Genomic DNA, 13,964 nt, shown 5'->3' with positions numbered 1-13,964 from the left:
CCTATTGTAAGGGAAGTTATTATGACAGGGTTTATTAGAATATCCTCCAGCTAGTAATGCATACTCAGTGGAATAATCTGACACTAACCAGCCACAAATTACTTGAGAAATTTCATTCTGGGATTAGGTTCTCATCTCCAGGGAATGGCGAGAAGGGTTCAATAGCACTGACAACGCCCTTCTGGGGAGGATGTGAGTGAGAATGTGCCTCACACAGTACACACTCTGCATTCTGAATCATGATAATAAGTTTGCATTTCTCTTTGCACAGTAACAAGGCTCTTACTTAACCAAGATCTAGATACCACAGAGAGGTTATAGTATATTCTAACACATCTCACAGCTAATGTCTACATGTATATTTCCCCATAATTTCCCCTAGCCTTGTCTTAACACTTGACCAGTCACATGACCAGGGTCACACGGACAGAGCACAATGACATGGAAACTATTGATCTAGCCATCCACGCATATATTTTCTTTTTTATTCATTGATGTGTTTTCTTGAACAATTCTTGACCCCAAATTGACCACATCCTTTGTGGGGATGCCAACAATGCCTAAGGTAAAATTCCCCACACATATGCTCATTGTATAGCAACGAAGTCCACATGAAGCTGTTTGCTCTTAGCTAATGGTTCTCTATGTTTTAAATGACCAAAAGATACATGCACTGTATAAGTTTTATCCCAAGCCCTGAGCATGTGTTATTCCCCTCTTTGATGCACTATTTCATCCCCATACTACTACCTATACTCAGGGCGCTGCCATAAGAAATAGTCCTCCTGAATATTCAATAAATACACAAAAAATGCATATATCCAGTGCGGCACATCAGCTGTCACAAGAAGGATGCCACCTTTACAATAACTGATTACATAAGCTATAAATATTGTTTTCATACATATTTTATTCTATATAACATTTTTTTGGAGACGTAGAATGAAGAGACAGTTGGACAGCTTAATGAGGATCACCATACCCATAATCTGGCAGGTCAGATATTTTCTGCTCCTCACAGACGCAGAAGGTCACAGTGTTTTGCTGAGCATCTGCAAAATTCCTGGTTTATGTAAAGCTTTCTGAAGGTTATGCCAAAAACCACCAGCACCTCTGCTACAAAAGAGCACTCTCTGAGACTCAGGCAAACAAAAGAAAATTTATTAAAACTTTTGTTTGTAACATGATGGAATGATCAGATCAATCAGAAGGGGTATAAACAAAAGACTAAACGCAGATGATGCTTGATTCTTAAACACGTCAATCACAAAAATCAATGGCTCAATTCACTTTTATATTATTCAAGGAAATTTCCATTCAACCCTCTTATCCTTTCTTCCTTTTTTTTGCTTTTTTTTGACATCTAATGTATAGTTTTTGCAGTCACAACTCTCTCACTACTACTTTGATGAAGTGACAAACTACATGTATAGAATGTTAATATAGTGCATTACACCTCCTCAAACCTTTTTTTTTAATGGGGTCCCAAACCCAAAGTTTGAAAGCTCATATATTTTCATGTCTCAGTAGGCTCCTTGGTTTTTTTGCCAACAAGCTACAGAGTTCCAATGTACAGAGAAGAACTTCTCAACTTCTATGATACAACTATCATGGAGTAGAAACCGACATCCACATAAAGTTTGCATGTGGTAAACTACACCTGTGAATAATGTACATCAGCAATATATACCTGTGAACAATGTATATCAGCAATATATACGTGTGAACAATGTATATCAGCAATATATACCTGTGAACAATGTATATCAGCAATATACACCTGCAAATAATGTATATCAGCAATATATACCTGTGAACAATGTATATATCAGCAATATATACCTGTGAACAATGTATATCAGCAATATATACCTGTGAACAATGTATATCAGCAATATATACCTGTGAACAATGTATATCCAAAATACATCGGGTGGGCATAAAAAAATGGCCGTACTTTGATGCTGCATTGCTCTATTATCCTTTGTTCAAACCCTTTCAAACTTCAGACATTCAACTGGCATGATTTTGTTAATATACGGACCAATTTTCAAGGTCACAGCTTGAGTAGTCTGTGCACAGGGTTAAAATGAAAACATAGCCTCCATAACGCACATTCTAGTGACCCGCATTGCATCACCTGTCAGGTGTAATAATTACAGGGCGTGCTGCACCTGTGTGACACGTGTCAATCAAGTGTCGTCTGGAAAAATTGTATTTCTCTAGCATCAGAGAAACCTTTCTGCACAATAGGCACAAGTTTTGCTGAATCAAGATGGTTTTCTCTGCAGTGGAGAAGGAATTGATCACCTTTTCAAGTAAGACAAGGTAGAACATCATTTTGAAATGTCCGGAACATGCATCTTTGACTCTATTTTGATTTTGGACCCATGACCAGATACTGAGTGTCAAAGTATGGCCTATTTTTTCTGCTCCTCCGATATAGCTGGAGGCTGGAAGTGGAACATAAATCACACGACCATTGTATAACAAACCACTTTATCTTTCCTGTTTACAGTTTATCTTTCCTAGCTTTTTATGTTGTTCATTAGATGGTCTAACCAGGTGAGAAAAAGAAAAAAAAAAAAAAAAAGAAATATTCCTGCTACAATTACACGCAAATTTGCTAAAAAGAGCAGACCAGGTCTCCAAAAAATATTAGAAGAAATAAAGTATATATAAAAACATTTTCTGTAGTTGATAATTCAACCAGAAAACGTATTTCTTTCCAATCACATATGAAAATCATACATGTCATCTGCTTTCAGAGTTACACCTACCTGAATGGAAATCACATTCATCAAATCTGAGATAAAAAAAAGGCAAGACACTGAAAAACCCACATCTATCTTAAAGGAAGCACAACGAAAAACTAAATGGATTTAAGCCGCCTATGTGCTTTTGTACTGGTTGATACTAAGTGTGCTCTGCGTTTTTACACATCTAAATATGCATCAATTTTAGCTATGTTTGTCTTGCTGTCGTGTATGACAAGGGGAGAACCTGGTCTCCTGTGCATTCAGTTGCATGTGGGAGATAGTTAACCCAGCTCAAACAGCTCATGCCATTCAGGCGAATAATCATAGTCATGGCCACTACTTGTGAAGTCAAAACAGAACTACTGTAGTCTGGTCCTAAACAACCATGACCAATACAAAGGTTTAGATAATGCCAGAGCATAAACTGAATTCATGCAAATACCACATATTATACATACTATTAAACTCTGGTAGCTATATTTTTGGAAAGAGGTGAAACAGACCTAAACAGCCACAGCCATTTTATTCTGACATGTTTGGTAACTCTATACATCCACTTTTAATCTAATGTTTTCACTACGCTATGGGATATGCCATGTTAGAAAAACTGGAAACATGCTGCTGTGTCATTCCAACCCTGCCCCCTATATTGCTAAAAGACAAAACAATGTCCGCATGAGGTCAGCAGAAACAGGAGCTCTCTAGGGTTACACATTTAACTTGCATCTGATTGGTTAAAAGTGATAACAATGATTTTGCTTGAATACTTTGAACTGCTTTCTCTTGGTCATGTTACATCATTAAGACATGATAGTTTTTGTGTGTTTGAATCTCCATCATTCCTTCAAGTACTCCTCTTTGACCATTACACTGTGTTTCTACTTAAAAATATTACTGCATTAAACTGTTTACTCTAAGGCCAAAAGCAATCTAGACATTGAGATTTCATGACCAAAATATGTACAGTAAATAAAGTTTGCTCACACCTGTTTGAAATTGTACAAAAGGCAATGTTAAAAAAAAAAGAATATACATCCAGACAATAAATTGAAGGATCAGTTAAGATTTATGTGCACGTATAACCATAGGACAGGAATTGTCTTCATACAGGAGATGGGTCAAACAGTATATACAGTTTATCTGTAGCCAAAGTGCAGCCTATGTAACATCTCTCTCTTAGCCCCTTTAAGAAGCCTTTCTTGTACAAGACCAGGGTGCCCTGAGCAGAGGCTGAGGTGATATTGGAAAACGACATCATGCCCGACTGCGGAATAACATAATCAGGGAGAGAGAGTTGGGAGCATTTGTGCTAGGAGCGATCTAAGGCGGGTGTCACGAGTGTGCAGGGGTAGCAGTGGCTTTACAACAGCCAGTGTTTAGTTCTATTGATTTACGCCATCAATGGCCACATTTCTTCACCTGCTTCCCCACTGAATCATAATCACTCGCAATGAGACCTACACAGGGAAATGCCTTTGGAGAGAAAACAGTCAATGACAGGAAGCATTTTTATGGCTGATCAAACTTTTGTACACTATTAATCACCGATAACTTGATCATGGCACAAACTTAACGCAGTGATGAAGTGGCATTTGAAGGGGAACGCTAACATGTACAGTGCCAGGCTTTATTTGAAGAGCATAACTGTAACCTTCTTCATTCCGAGACCATATTCCTTGCTGAGCTACAAATCAAATGACTCGTGCTGAGAGACAACAGACTATTACATGTATATATACCATTATTATCACTAGAGCCTGGAAAAAGTTTTGCATAGTATTGCAGAGAGTGTTTGACGGGCACCTATCCTACCTCAGTATACCAACTGTTAACAGGAAAACTTTCAACTTTTTCTCTTCTACACCTACATGCAAATACTCTTACTCATTCCTGTTTACTACTACCTTTAGTTTAGTCCTGAGATAAAGTTTACAAAGGGATGATATGGCATGTTGGATGAGGCCTGAAAATGTTTTCTTTTTGCACGTATACATACAATATACATATATACAATATCAGTCTGTTTCACTTTCTGCATGTCTACCCCATGTGCAAATCAAGGGATTCATGCTAGTAGAAACAGATAACTAAGTAGGATTCTAAGCATCAACAATTTGATTTCGCCTTAAATTTAACAAGTAGAGACACAGTAACAAATACTGTAGTTTAGCATCAATATCACGCCTATTTATCACAACTACTTGTACACACAGGTTAGAAAGCTTCTAGCTTCAGAACCACAAATAAAATTATTCCCATTGACACAAAACAGGCACTTTATATCTGATGTACATCTATGTTGTTTCTCTTCTAGGCAATTCATCTACCATGTCTGAAAGCGTTAAATGAGAGCTGTACGCACTATATGCTCTTAATAAATATCATCACTGACTATGCCTGTTTCGCCTGCTGTTAAACACCACATGTCTTATGTTCTCTGATAATCTAAATTTATTGAAGAATTTCCCATATAAAACCCTGTATAGTATGTTCCACATAAAACCCTGTATACTGTATTCCACACAAAACCCTGTATACCGTGTTCCACATAAAACCCTGTACACTGTGTTCCACATAAAACCCAGTACACTGTGTTTCACATAAAACCCTATAAACCAATGCATTTCCTTGATTTAAATGATACAGGAAATGTTTGTTTTTTATTTCTTAATACATGCAAATTAGGATGTGTCCCAACGTGTAAGAGGTCCAAAAAAGAAAAACTGCTCATTGATGACATTTTCCGAACTGTACAGCCCCTGACAGAAAATAAACATAAATTACAGGGTTTATTAAAGAGATGAAAATATGCCACTTTTAACATAAAATTTTGTCCCTCAAACTGAAACTGCATCAGTACATTCTGGCAACATGATTTATTATTGTTTTTTGTATTTAATTAAAGTAAACTTCGGCTAATGCTAGTTTTTAATAATATAAGTCTGTGTCAATTCAACATTCAGCTAAAATGAAGCAGTCCATAATATGTGATGACCAGCCAAACATTATAAAATGTATTTATTTTTGTTACTCAATACACAGTTACTATAACTGTTGTACTTTATGTCTAGTTTCATAATGTTTCATAATGTACACTGATTTCCTCTTCAATTCTGTAATGTCACTATATAATTTGAGTGTTTGTTCAAGATGGATGTGCCAGGTTTATTCTGTTAATAAACTTTATTGCAGGTAAGAATGATAAGTGTCATTTATAGTCATCAGCGGTTCATGGCGCCAGGAGGGGTTAGAACTGCGGACGGAATTATGACAATGTGAATCTAAATACAAACCTTGTCATGAGTGTGCAGATTATAACTGTCCATGATGGTTACAATTATGACGTTTCTATTAAACACATATCACACGATCACTTAAAACTGCTTCACATCTATGCATCTAATTACTCATGATTGGATGTTTATACTTCACACTACACAATGTTTTAATTGTAAATAGTTGTAACGGGCACACTAAATGGTGCATTTATACCATACCAAATAGTGCATTTATACCATACTAAATGGTGCATTTATACCATACTAAATGGTGCATTTATACCATACTAAATGGTGCATTTATACCATACTAAATGGTGCATTTATACCAAACCAAATGGTGCATTTATACCATACCAAATGGTGCATTTATACCATACTAAATGGTGCATTTATACCACACAAGGAATACATGGCAAATATACAGGCTGCAAAGGGAGAGAGGAGAAAATGCCTTTAGTAAGGTAATCTTGAGATAAACTTGTAGACAGCAGCAGACAGTCCATCCTGTGCCACCCACTTCACATCCACAGGATGTCTGCAATCAGCTTAGTTGTCATGGTGACAGTTGCGAGTCTCAAACGGTGTTGTTTACATGCACTCTGTGGGAAGATTTGGGCCGAGTTCGCATTTATTGATGGAGACAGTAACCGCAGATGTTGGATTTTGTAATTCTGAGGGTTTTATGAAATCCATGTACATCCTGGGAAAGCTTTACTGATCAACACAACAGTTTTATAGCAGTTTCGTGCCAAGAAATATCGCAATTACAAAACTGTCACAATATGCCACATTTCCTTGCTTTTATGAAATTAACATCTAGTCACATGTTAGCGGCTCATAGAGCTATGTCATTGGATTGGGTTTTTTTCGTGGCTTTTTTTTTTTTGTCCCATGAATGTTTGACTACATGTAGGCTTTATTTGCAAAGCACTTGAAAGCTGCCATTAACCAGCTCACAAGGGTATATCAGAGAAAACATGTGTCATAGGCCACCAATTAAGTCAATAGAGGCCTGTGGTAATTACAAGACACCAAATTATGGCCCATTCTATACTGAGGCCCTCGCAGGCTGATTTCTCTAATCAGGTAACATGTTAAGTGCAGTGCATGCCTGCAGCCTCTGACAGTTATCTCTACACACAAATCTGGCACACAATGCCATAAAACAGGCCCTGAATCTTTTGATAAAATCTGTGAGTGAAAAATATCTGCAAGTACTTGTGGTTAAAGCACTGTGTGACGTCAATTCAATCTAGTTTTAATACTACACAAGGTCACAATGCACTGGATCAACTTGAGTCTTCTTGATTAACCAACATGACAGCTCATAACACTGAGGATCCCCACATCATGGCTGCAAAACTGCCCACATGGCATTAAGCCATAATCATTCATTGATTGATTACGCTGAGGATGGTGTGACTGAGGGTGATAACAGTGTACATACCTTGGTGCGTCCAAGCTGCCACTCTGTCATAGGAAGGTTGAGTGTGTCCATGAGCGACCTAATGGCCTGTCTACACTCCTCTGGCTCTGTCAAAGTCCTCTGAACATCCAGCAAACATCGAAACTTCTCCATGAATACCTGGATGTCCACATGGATGGGATAGCCCTGAGGGAAGAAAAACACTTCATAATTATTTATTTTTTTATTTGAATACAGTATAATGCTGCACGAAAGAATTTCTCACAAACACAACAACAACCAGATTAATGGATGGAGGAAACCCGAATGCTCAGAGTAAAATGGTCATGGCTTTTCACAAAGTATCTCACAAAAATAATACTTAAAGCCGCAACCTAACCAGAAAGAGTTGCATAGGATTCATGATTTGATTTGATTGGTATTTTACGCCGTACTCAAAACTATTTCACTTCTATGACAGCGGCTAGCATTAAGTCAGGAGGGAACTGGGCAGAGACTGGGGGAAATCCACGCCCATCCTGGCAGACTTTCCCCAGACTTTTCGTACAGCCGGTGAGGCATGAGCCAGCATGAGCTACAACTCACAGCAACCTCATCGGTAAGAGGTTCCTGAGTCACTGCACCACGCTGGCAGTGCTTGATATGAGACTACAGCACCTCTCTTCAGGGGCTAATCATCTGGTCATCACCATAATTTTCAGTTTTATTTAAATTTTTATCTTATTCCAATTTTGGATTATTAGACTCGGCTCACCTGTAAAATACAAATAAAATTAGTGTAGTCTAAAGTGTTAATAATGCAGCAGATAAATTCAGGTCATACGTTTAACGTTTTAGCCAAATGAGCCAGTGAGAGCCCATAAAGACTTGACCATTCATCACACCCTTCTCCATGACCAGAATTCTGACAGGATAACATCATTCTGAGACAATCAAATGTTACTGTATTTAGAGAAGTTCTATGTGAGCAAAATAATGTCCTCCTAAGAACATCCCCACATTAAAGCGGAGGAAATGTAAATTACAACAACAAGTACCCTGTACAATGAATACTTTAAGTTAATAACAAGTATGCCTAAATATGAGTGGCTAAATTACACAAAAGCATCTGATATTGGATGGACTGCTTTTTAAACATGGATATTTCTCAGTGAAGAATGCCATATCCATATTACTGGACAATAACTTGAAGTATTAATACTGAGTGTTTACCAGATACACCACATCTCGACAGAATGCAATAAGTTTTATAAACAGAACATTTTTATGTCTATAGAGCTACCAAACTGAGCGGAGTTGTTCCCCTTGATTCTTCTAAACCTAAACATTCTGTTTCCAGAGAATGCTCAAGATTAGCTAGTCAGGATTTAATATTATGTGCCACAAAGCATGTTAAAAGATAACATTTGAAGACAAAGTCTCAGAAACAATAAGACAAAAACATGCTCGAACTTCCTTTGTGGGGTTTTTATAATACATTTGTTAAAGACAACTCTGTTGTTTTCAAGATATCAAACTGAAGATATCTGAATGAAAGCTTATGGGTTGATGCCACATTGGCAATATTTCCTCAATATCGTGTTGAGAAGACATCTGAACATGAGTACACAATTCAAATCACAATCAAGACATAACTATCACTTACCTCCTTTTTAATCCGGATTATATCCAGCATGCCAGAGTACCTCAACTGTGTTATTACATCTTCATCCATGTATTTGTTTGGCAACTTCTTCACATTGGGCTTAAGGCAACGCACATACCTGAACACATATATAATAGCGAAAGTGAGAATATGGGAAAAAAGGGTTTCTAGTATAAAAATACTGTAAAGTACTTATTATTCGCTTGAATTTAAACATATCCATGGGAATTAATTTTCGCGAATTTAAGAGAATACTGAAAAAAAATCTTAAAATGTTCCAAGATATAATATGGCCAAAATTATTCAAGCACAACAAACAGTTATCATCATGGATGGCTTTAATCCTCCTTTATTTCCTGCGGTGCCGCTAATCCTCGTGATCTGGATCAGAGATTAAAACAATGGGGGATGGATTATCACTACTTAACAAAATTACTTTCGCACCTAGCGTGAGCAGTACTCAAACAGGTGTCACTTCTTCTCGAATCTTTGATGAGTACTTTTAAACACCTGGCAAAGTGACCTGTCACCTTTTGATCAGTTCAATGCAGTTCAACATATGAATTCACCATTATCGGCGCCAGTCACTCATTCTTTATCAAGCAATACGGTAAGTTTTGCATTGTTTTCAGTTTTAATCGTCTTCTGTAGCAGGTCATAAACCGCAACCATTGCTGTAGCTGTCAAACAGTCATTGTGGTGTTGTACACACTTCACAGTTTGTTAGAAGCTCACTCATTGGACCACAGGAGAGACACAGCCAATGGCACAGTGTGTATCAGAGCGACATTCATAAGAAGCCAGCACATGCTGGTATCTACTTTTCTTTCACTTTACCGGCATAGTGAACACTAATCAAACTAAAGGTGAATGAACTCCCACTTTGTTTTATACACACCAAGCCTTAGCACAAGAGTTTGTTTATATTTATTTATTTTTTTTTTTTGATGGGTGTTTTACGCCGTACTCAAGAATATTTCACTTATACGACGGCGGCCAGCATTATGGTGGGTGGAAACCGGGCAGAGCCCGGGGGAAACCCACGACCATCCGCACTTTGCTGCAAGACCTTCTCACATACGGCCAGAGAGGAAGCCAGCATAAGCTGGACTTGAACTCACAGCGACCGCATTGGTGAGAGACTCCTGGGTCATTACGCTGCGGTAGCGCACCAACCAACTGAGCCATGGAGGCCCCTGTTTATATTTAAACCATAATTTCCCTTCCCTGCTGTTAAATAATTTAGCTGGCCCGTCGGGCTTTCTTAGTGCAACTCCTGTCACCCTGGCAAAGGTTTCACTTCATTATTACTACTACCTGTAGTATACGATTTGATAATGGAAATTTTTCACAGGAATTATTTTTTGCGGTAAATTATTGCGAAATCCGAGAGAATTAGTTCCATGCGAAAATTAGTTCCATGCCAACATTAAGTACATGTAATAGGTGTAGATATGGGTTTCAAAGCCGACCATCAACCCTGCTATGTATTTGACTTCAGGTCCGGATGAGAAGCAGCACCTTTGCGCCTCCAACACACAAATATTCAGTAAACTGATGTGACTTCCCCTTTGCTCTGCTCAGTTATCTCCCCTGGATAAGGACACCAGCATGCTTCACGTTAAATATTCAGTATAGGGATAGCAGTTTTACAAAGTAATACATCTCTGAACATTATGAGCATCTAACTGTAATGGAGATGAAATGTCTGCAGTTCTGGATGTTGTCATAGTTACGTGCCTCAAGGCCCGGTTCAAAACTGTTTTACGACTTCACACTTTAACTTTAAGCCAAGTCTTCAAATTTGTAAATAATTGCATACCAGTATTTTCAACACGAACCAAATCTACTGCTCTTATACTTTGCCTTTGGCCGCTGCATTGGCTGTTGAGTTTGGCTAAAATTTTACATACTAAATATGACGTAATACCAGCATAAGCTAATACACTTTCAAACAACTGGGCCCATCACCATCACCAGGTGTAGCAGCATACTGCCTTTAGCTGTATGATAGGGTTATAAAGTGTGGTTAGATTTACCATGGATTTGTGCAGCCTAACACATCCACCAGAGCTGAAAGCTGATGTTTGAAAGTGTCGGCCACAGTTGGTTTCCCGCGAGATGTTCGAGATATGGTTGACCTTCCACTGAGGTCCTCTAACCGCACACCCAATAAGTCCTGGAGTGAGAAGTGAGAATATGTCAAACATGCAGAAGGTAATACTGAAGACATTCACCTTGTACAGAAAAATATGTCATGAAAATTTGTGTGGCAGAGGAGATAACCTGTAATGTGATTATTCTCCTCTTTTACACTTCATACTAGGCCTCCACAAAATTTCAAAAAGCCATTGCCAACTTGAAACTGACTTCAGGAAAAATAAACGTTCCACAGGAATCATGACCCGGACAATTTTAATTCAGACTACATTAGACGAACTGGCTTACTACACGGCTTTGTCTAAACTCTGACTTATCGGTTATTAAAACATAGTATTCTTCCCAAATAGACTAAAATTATACTAGTTAATGCAATAATTCACCATGACTGCAGTCTTCGCAAAAAGTTGATGTTATCTTGCACTTATTACGACAATAGTCCATGCTAAAAGATGTGAACAAGTGGACTAACACAACAACTTGTAGAGCTACTTGTCACACCTTATAGAAAGGTAGCAAAATGTTGAACAGGTACAGAGGTTGTTGTTTACCTGAAAGCGTGTGAGATCTTTTACGAAGGCATTGTTGGAATTGTACATGAGATCAAAGAGCTGGTCCTGCTGGGTGTCCTTGTTCTTGTTGAGGAATCCCTCCACGCTGTAGGTGACCAGGCCAGCGTAGTGCTGGATGCCAAACTCCTGCTCCCACAGTCGCCGATCACCCTTCACGTAGGAGGAGTGAGACTCCAGGGCTTGGTGCTGCTTGGCTATGTAGCTTTTGTCTGTTCCCTGGCAAATACAGAGCAGACAGGAATTCCAAGTACATGTACATGATGAGATGTCAGGTTACTGGATTTCCATGTACACTGTCAGAGATGAAATACAACCAATGTAAAGCAGGAGATGTCAGGTTACTGGATTTCCATGTACACTGCCAGAGATGAAATACATATACACTGTCAGAGATGAAATACATATACACTGTCAGAGATGAAATACAACCAATGTAAAGCAGGAGATGTCAGGTTACTGGATTTCCATGTACACTGTCAGAGATGAAATACATGTACACTGTCAGAGATGAAATACAACCAATATAAAGCAGGAGATGTCAGGTTACTGGATTTCCATGTACACTGTCAGAGATGAAATACATATACACTGTCTGAGATGAAATACAACCAATGTAAAGGAGGAGATGTCAGATTACTGGATTTCCATGTACACTGTCAGAGATGAAATACATATACACTGTCTGAGATGAAATACAACCAATGTAAAGCAGGAGATGTCAGGTTACTGGATTTCCATGTACACTGTCAGAGATGAAATACATATACACTGTCTAAGATGAAATACAACCAATGTAAAGGAGGAGATGTCAGATTACTGGATTTCCATGTACACTGTCAGAGATGAAATACATATACACTGTCTGAGATGAAATACAACCAATGTAAAGGAGGAGATGTCAGATTACTGGATTTCCATGTACACTGTCAGAGATGAAATACAACCAATGTAAAGGAGGAGATGTCAGGTTACTGGATTTCCATGTACACTGTCAGAGATGAAATACATATACACTGTCAGAGATGAAATACAACCAATGTAAAGCAGGAGATGTCAGATTACTGGATTTCCATGTACACTGTCAGAGATGAAATACATATACACTGTCTGAGATGAAATACAACCAATGTAAAGCAGGAGATGTCAGGTTACTGGATTTCCATGTACACTGTCAGAGATGAAATACATATACACTGTCTGAGATGAAATACAACCAATGTAAAGGAGGAGATGTCAGATTACTGGATTTCCATGTACACTGTCAGAGATGAAATACATATACACTGTCTGAGATGAAATACAACCAATGTAAAGGAGGAGATGTCAGATTACTGGATTTCCATGTACACTGTCAGAGATGAAATACAACCAATGTAAAGGAGGAGATGTCAGGTTACTGGATTTCCATGTACACTGTCAGAGATGAAATACATATACACTGTCAGAGATGAAATACAACCAATGTAAAGCAGGAGATGTCAGGTTACTGGATTTCCATGTACACTGATAGAGATGAAATACAACCAATGTAAAGGAGGAGATGTCAGGTTACTGGATTTCCGTGTACACTGTCAGAGATGAACTACATATATACTGTCAGAGATGAAATACAACCAATGTAAAGCAGGAGATGTCAGGTTACTGGATTTCCATGTACACTGCCAGAGATGAGATACAACCAATGTAAAGGATGAGATGACAGGTTACTGGGTTTCTTTGTACACAGTCAAACAGATATGAGATACAACCAATGTAAAGGATAAGATAACAGGTTACTGGGTTTCTCCATACACTGTCAAAGATGAAATACGAACTATGTTCACGTAAAGGATGAGGTGTGAGGTTACTAGATCTCTCTGTACACTGTCAGAGATGAGATACAACCAGTGTAAAAGGATGAGATGTCAGGTTACTTTATTTCTATGTTGTCAAACAGAGATGAGATATGACAAAATAGAGATGAGATATGACCAATCCTTTACAAATATCTAGGTCATATCTCAATGTGATCTAGGTATATGTAAAAGATGAAATTGCAGCTTACTGGATCTCTATCTGCACTGTAAAATAGAAATGAGATATGACATGTCTAAAGACTGAGATGTCAGGTTACTGGATATT

At 38.2% G+C, this 13,964-nt stretch overlaps 1 protein-coding gene across 1 annotated transcript in view; it reads right to left on the bottom strand.

Moving 5' to 3' along the window:
- LOC135467698 (unconventional myosin-X-like) overlaps positions 1-13,964 on the bottom strand; it is a 110,744-nt gene that overhangs the window by 55,739 nt on the left and 41,041 nt on the right. The window contains 4 exon segments of the mRNA XM_064745509.1: positions 7,488-7,652; positions 9,112-9,229; positions 11,151-11,290; positions 11,823-12,059. Coding sequence (XP_064601579.1) covers positions 7,488-7,652; positions 9,112-9,229; positions 11,151-11,290; positions 11,823-12,059 — 660 coding nt within the window.

The sequence above is a fragment of the Liolophura sinensis genome, chromosome 6, assembly GCF_032854445.1.
Source record: "Liolophura sinensis isolate JHLJ2023 chromosome 6, CUHK_Ljap_v2, whole genome shotgun sequence".
Lineage (NCBI taxonomy): Eukaryota > Metazoa > Mollusca > Polyplacophora > Chitonida > Chitonidae > Liolophura > Liolophura sinensis.
This window is presented reverse-complemented; position numbering and strand designations above follow the sequence as displayed.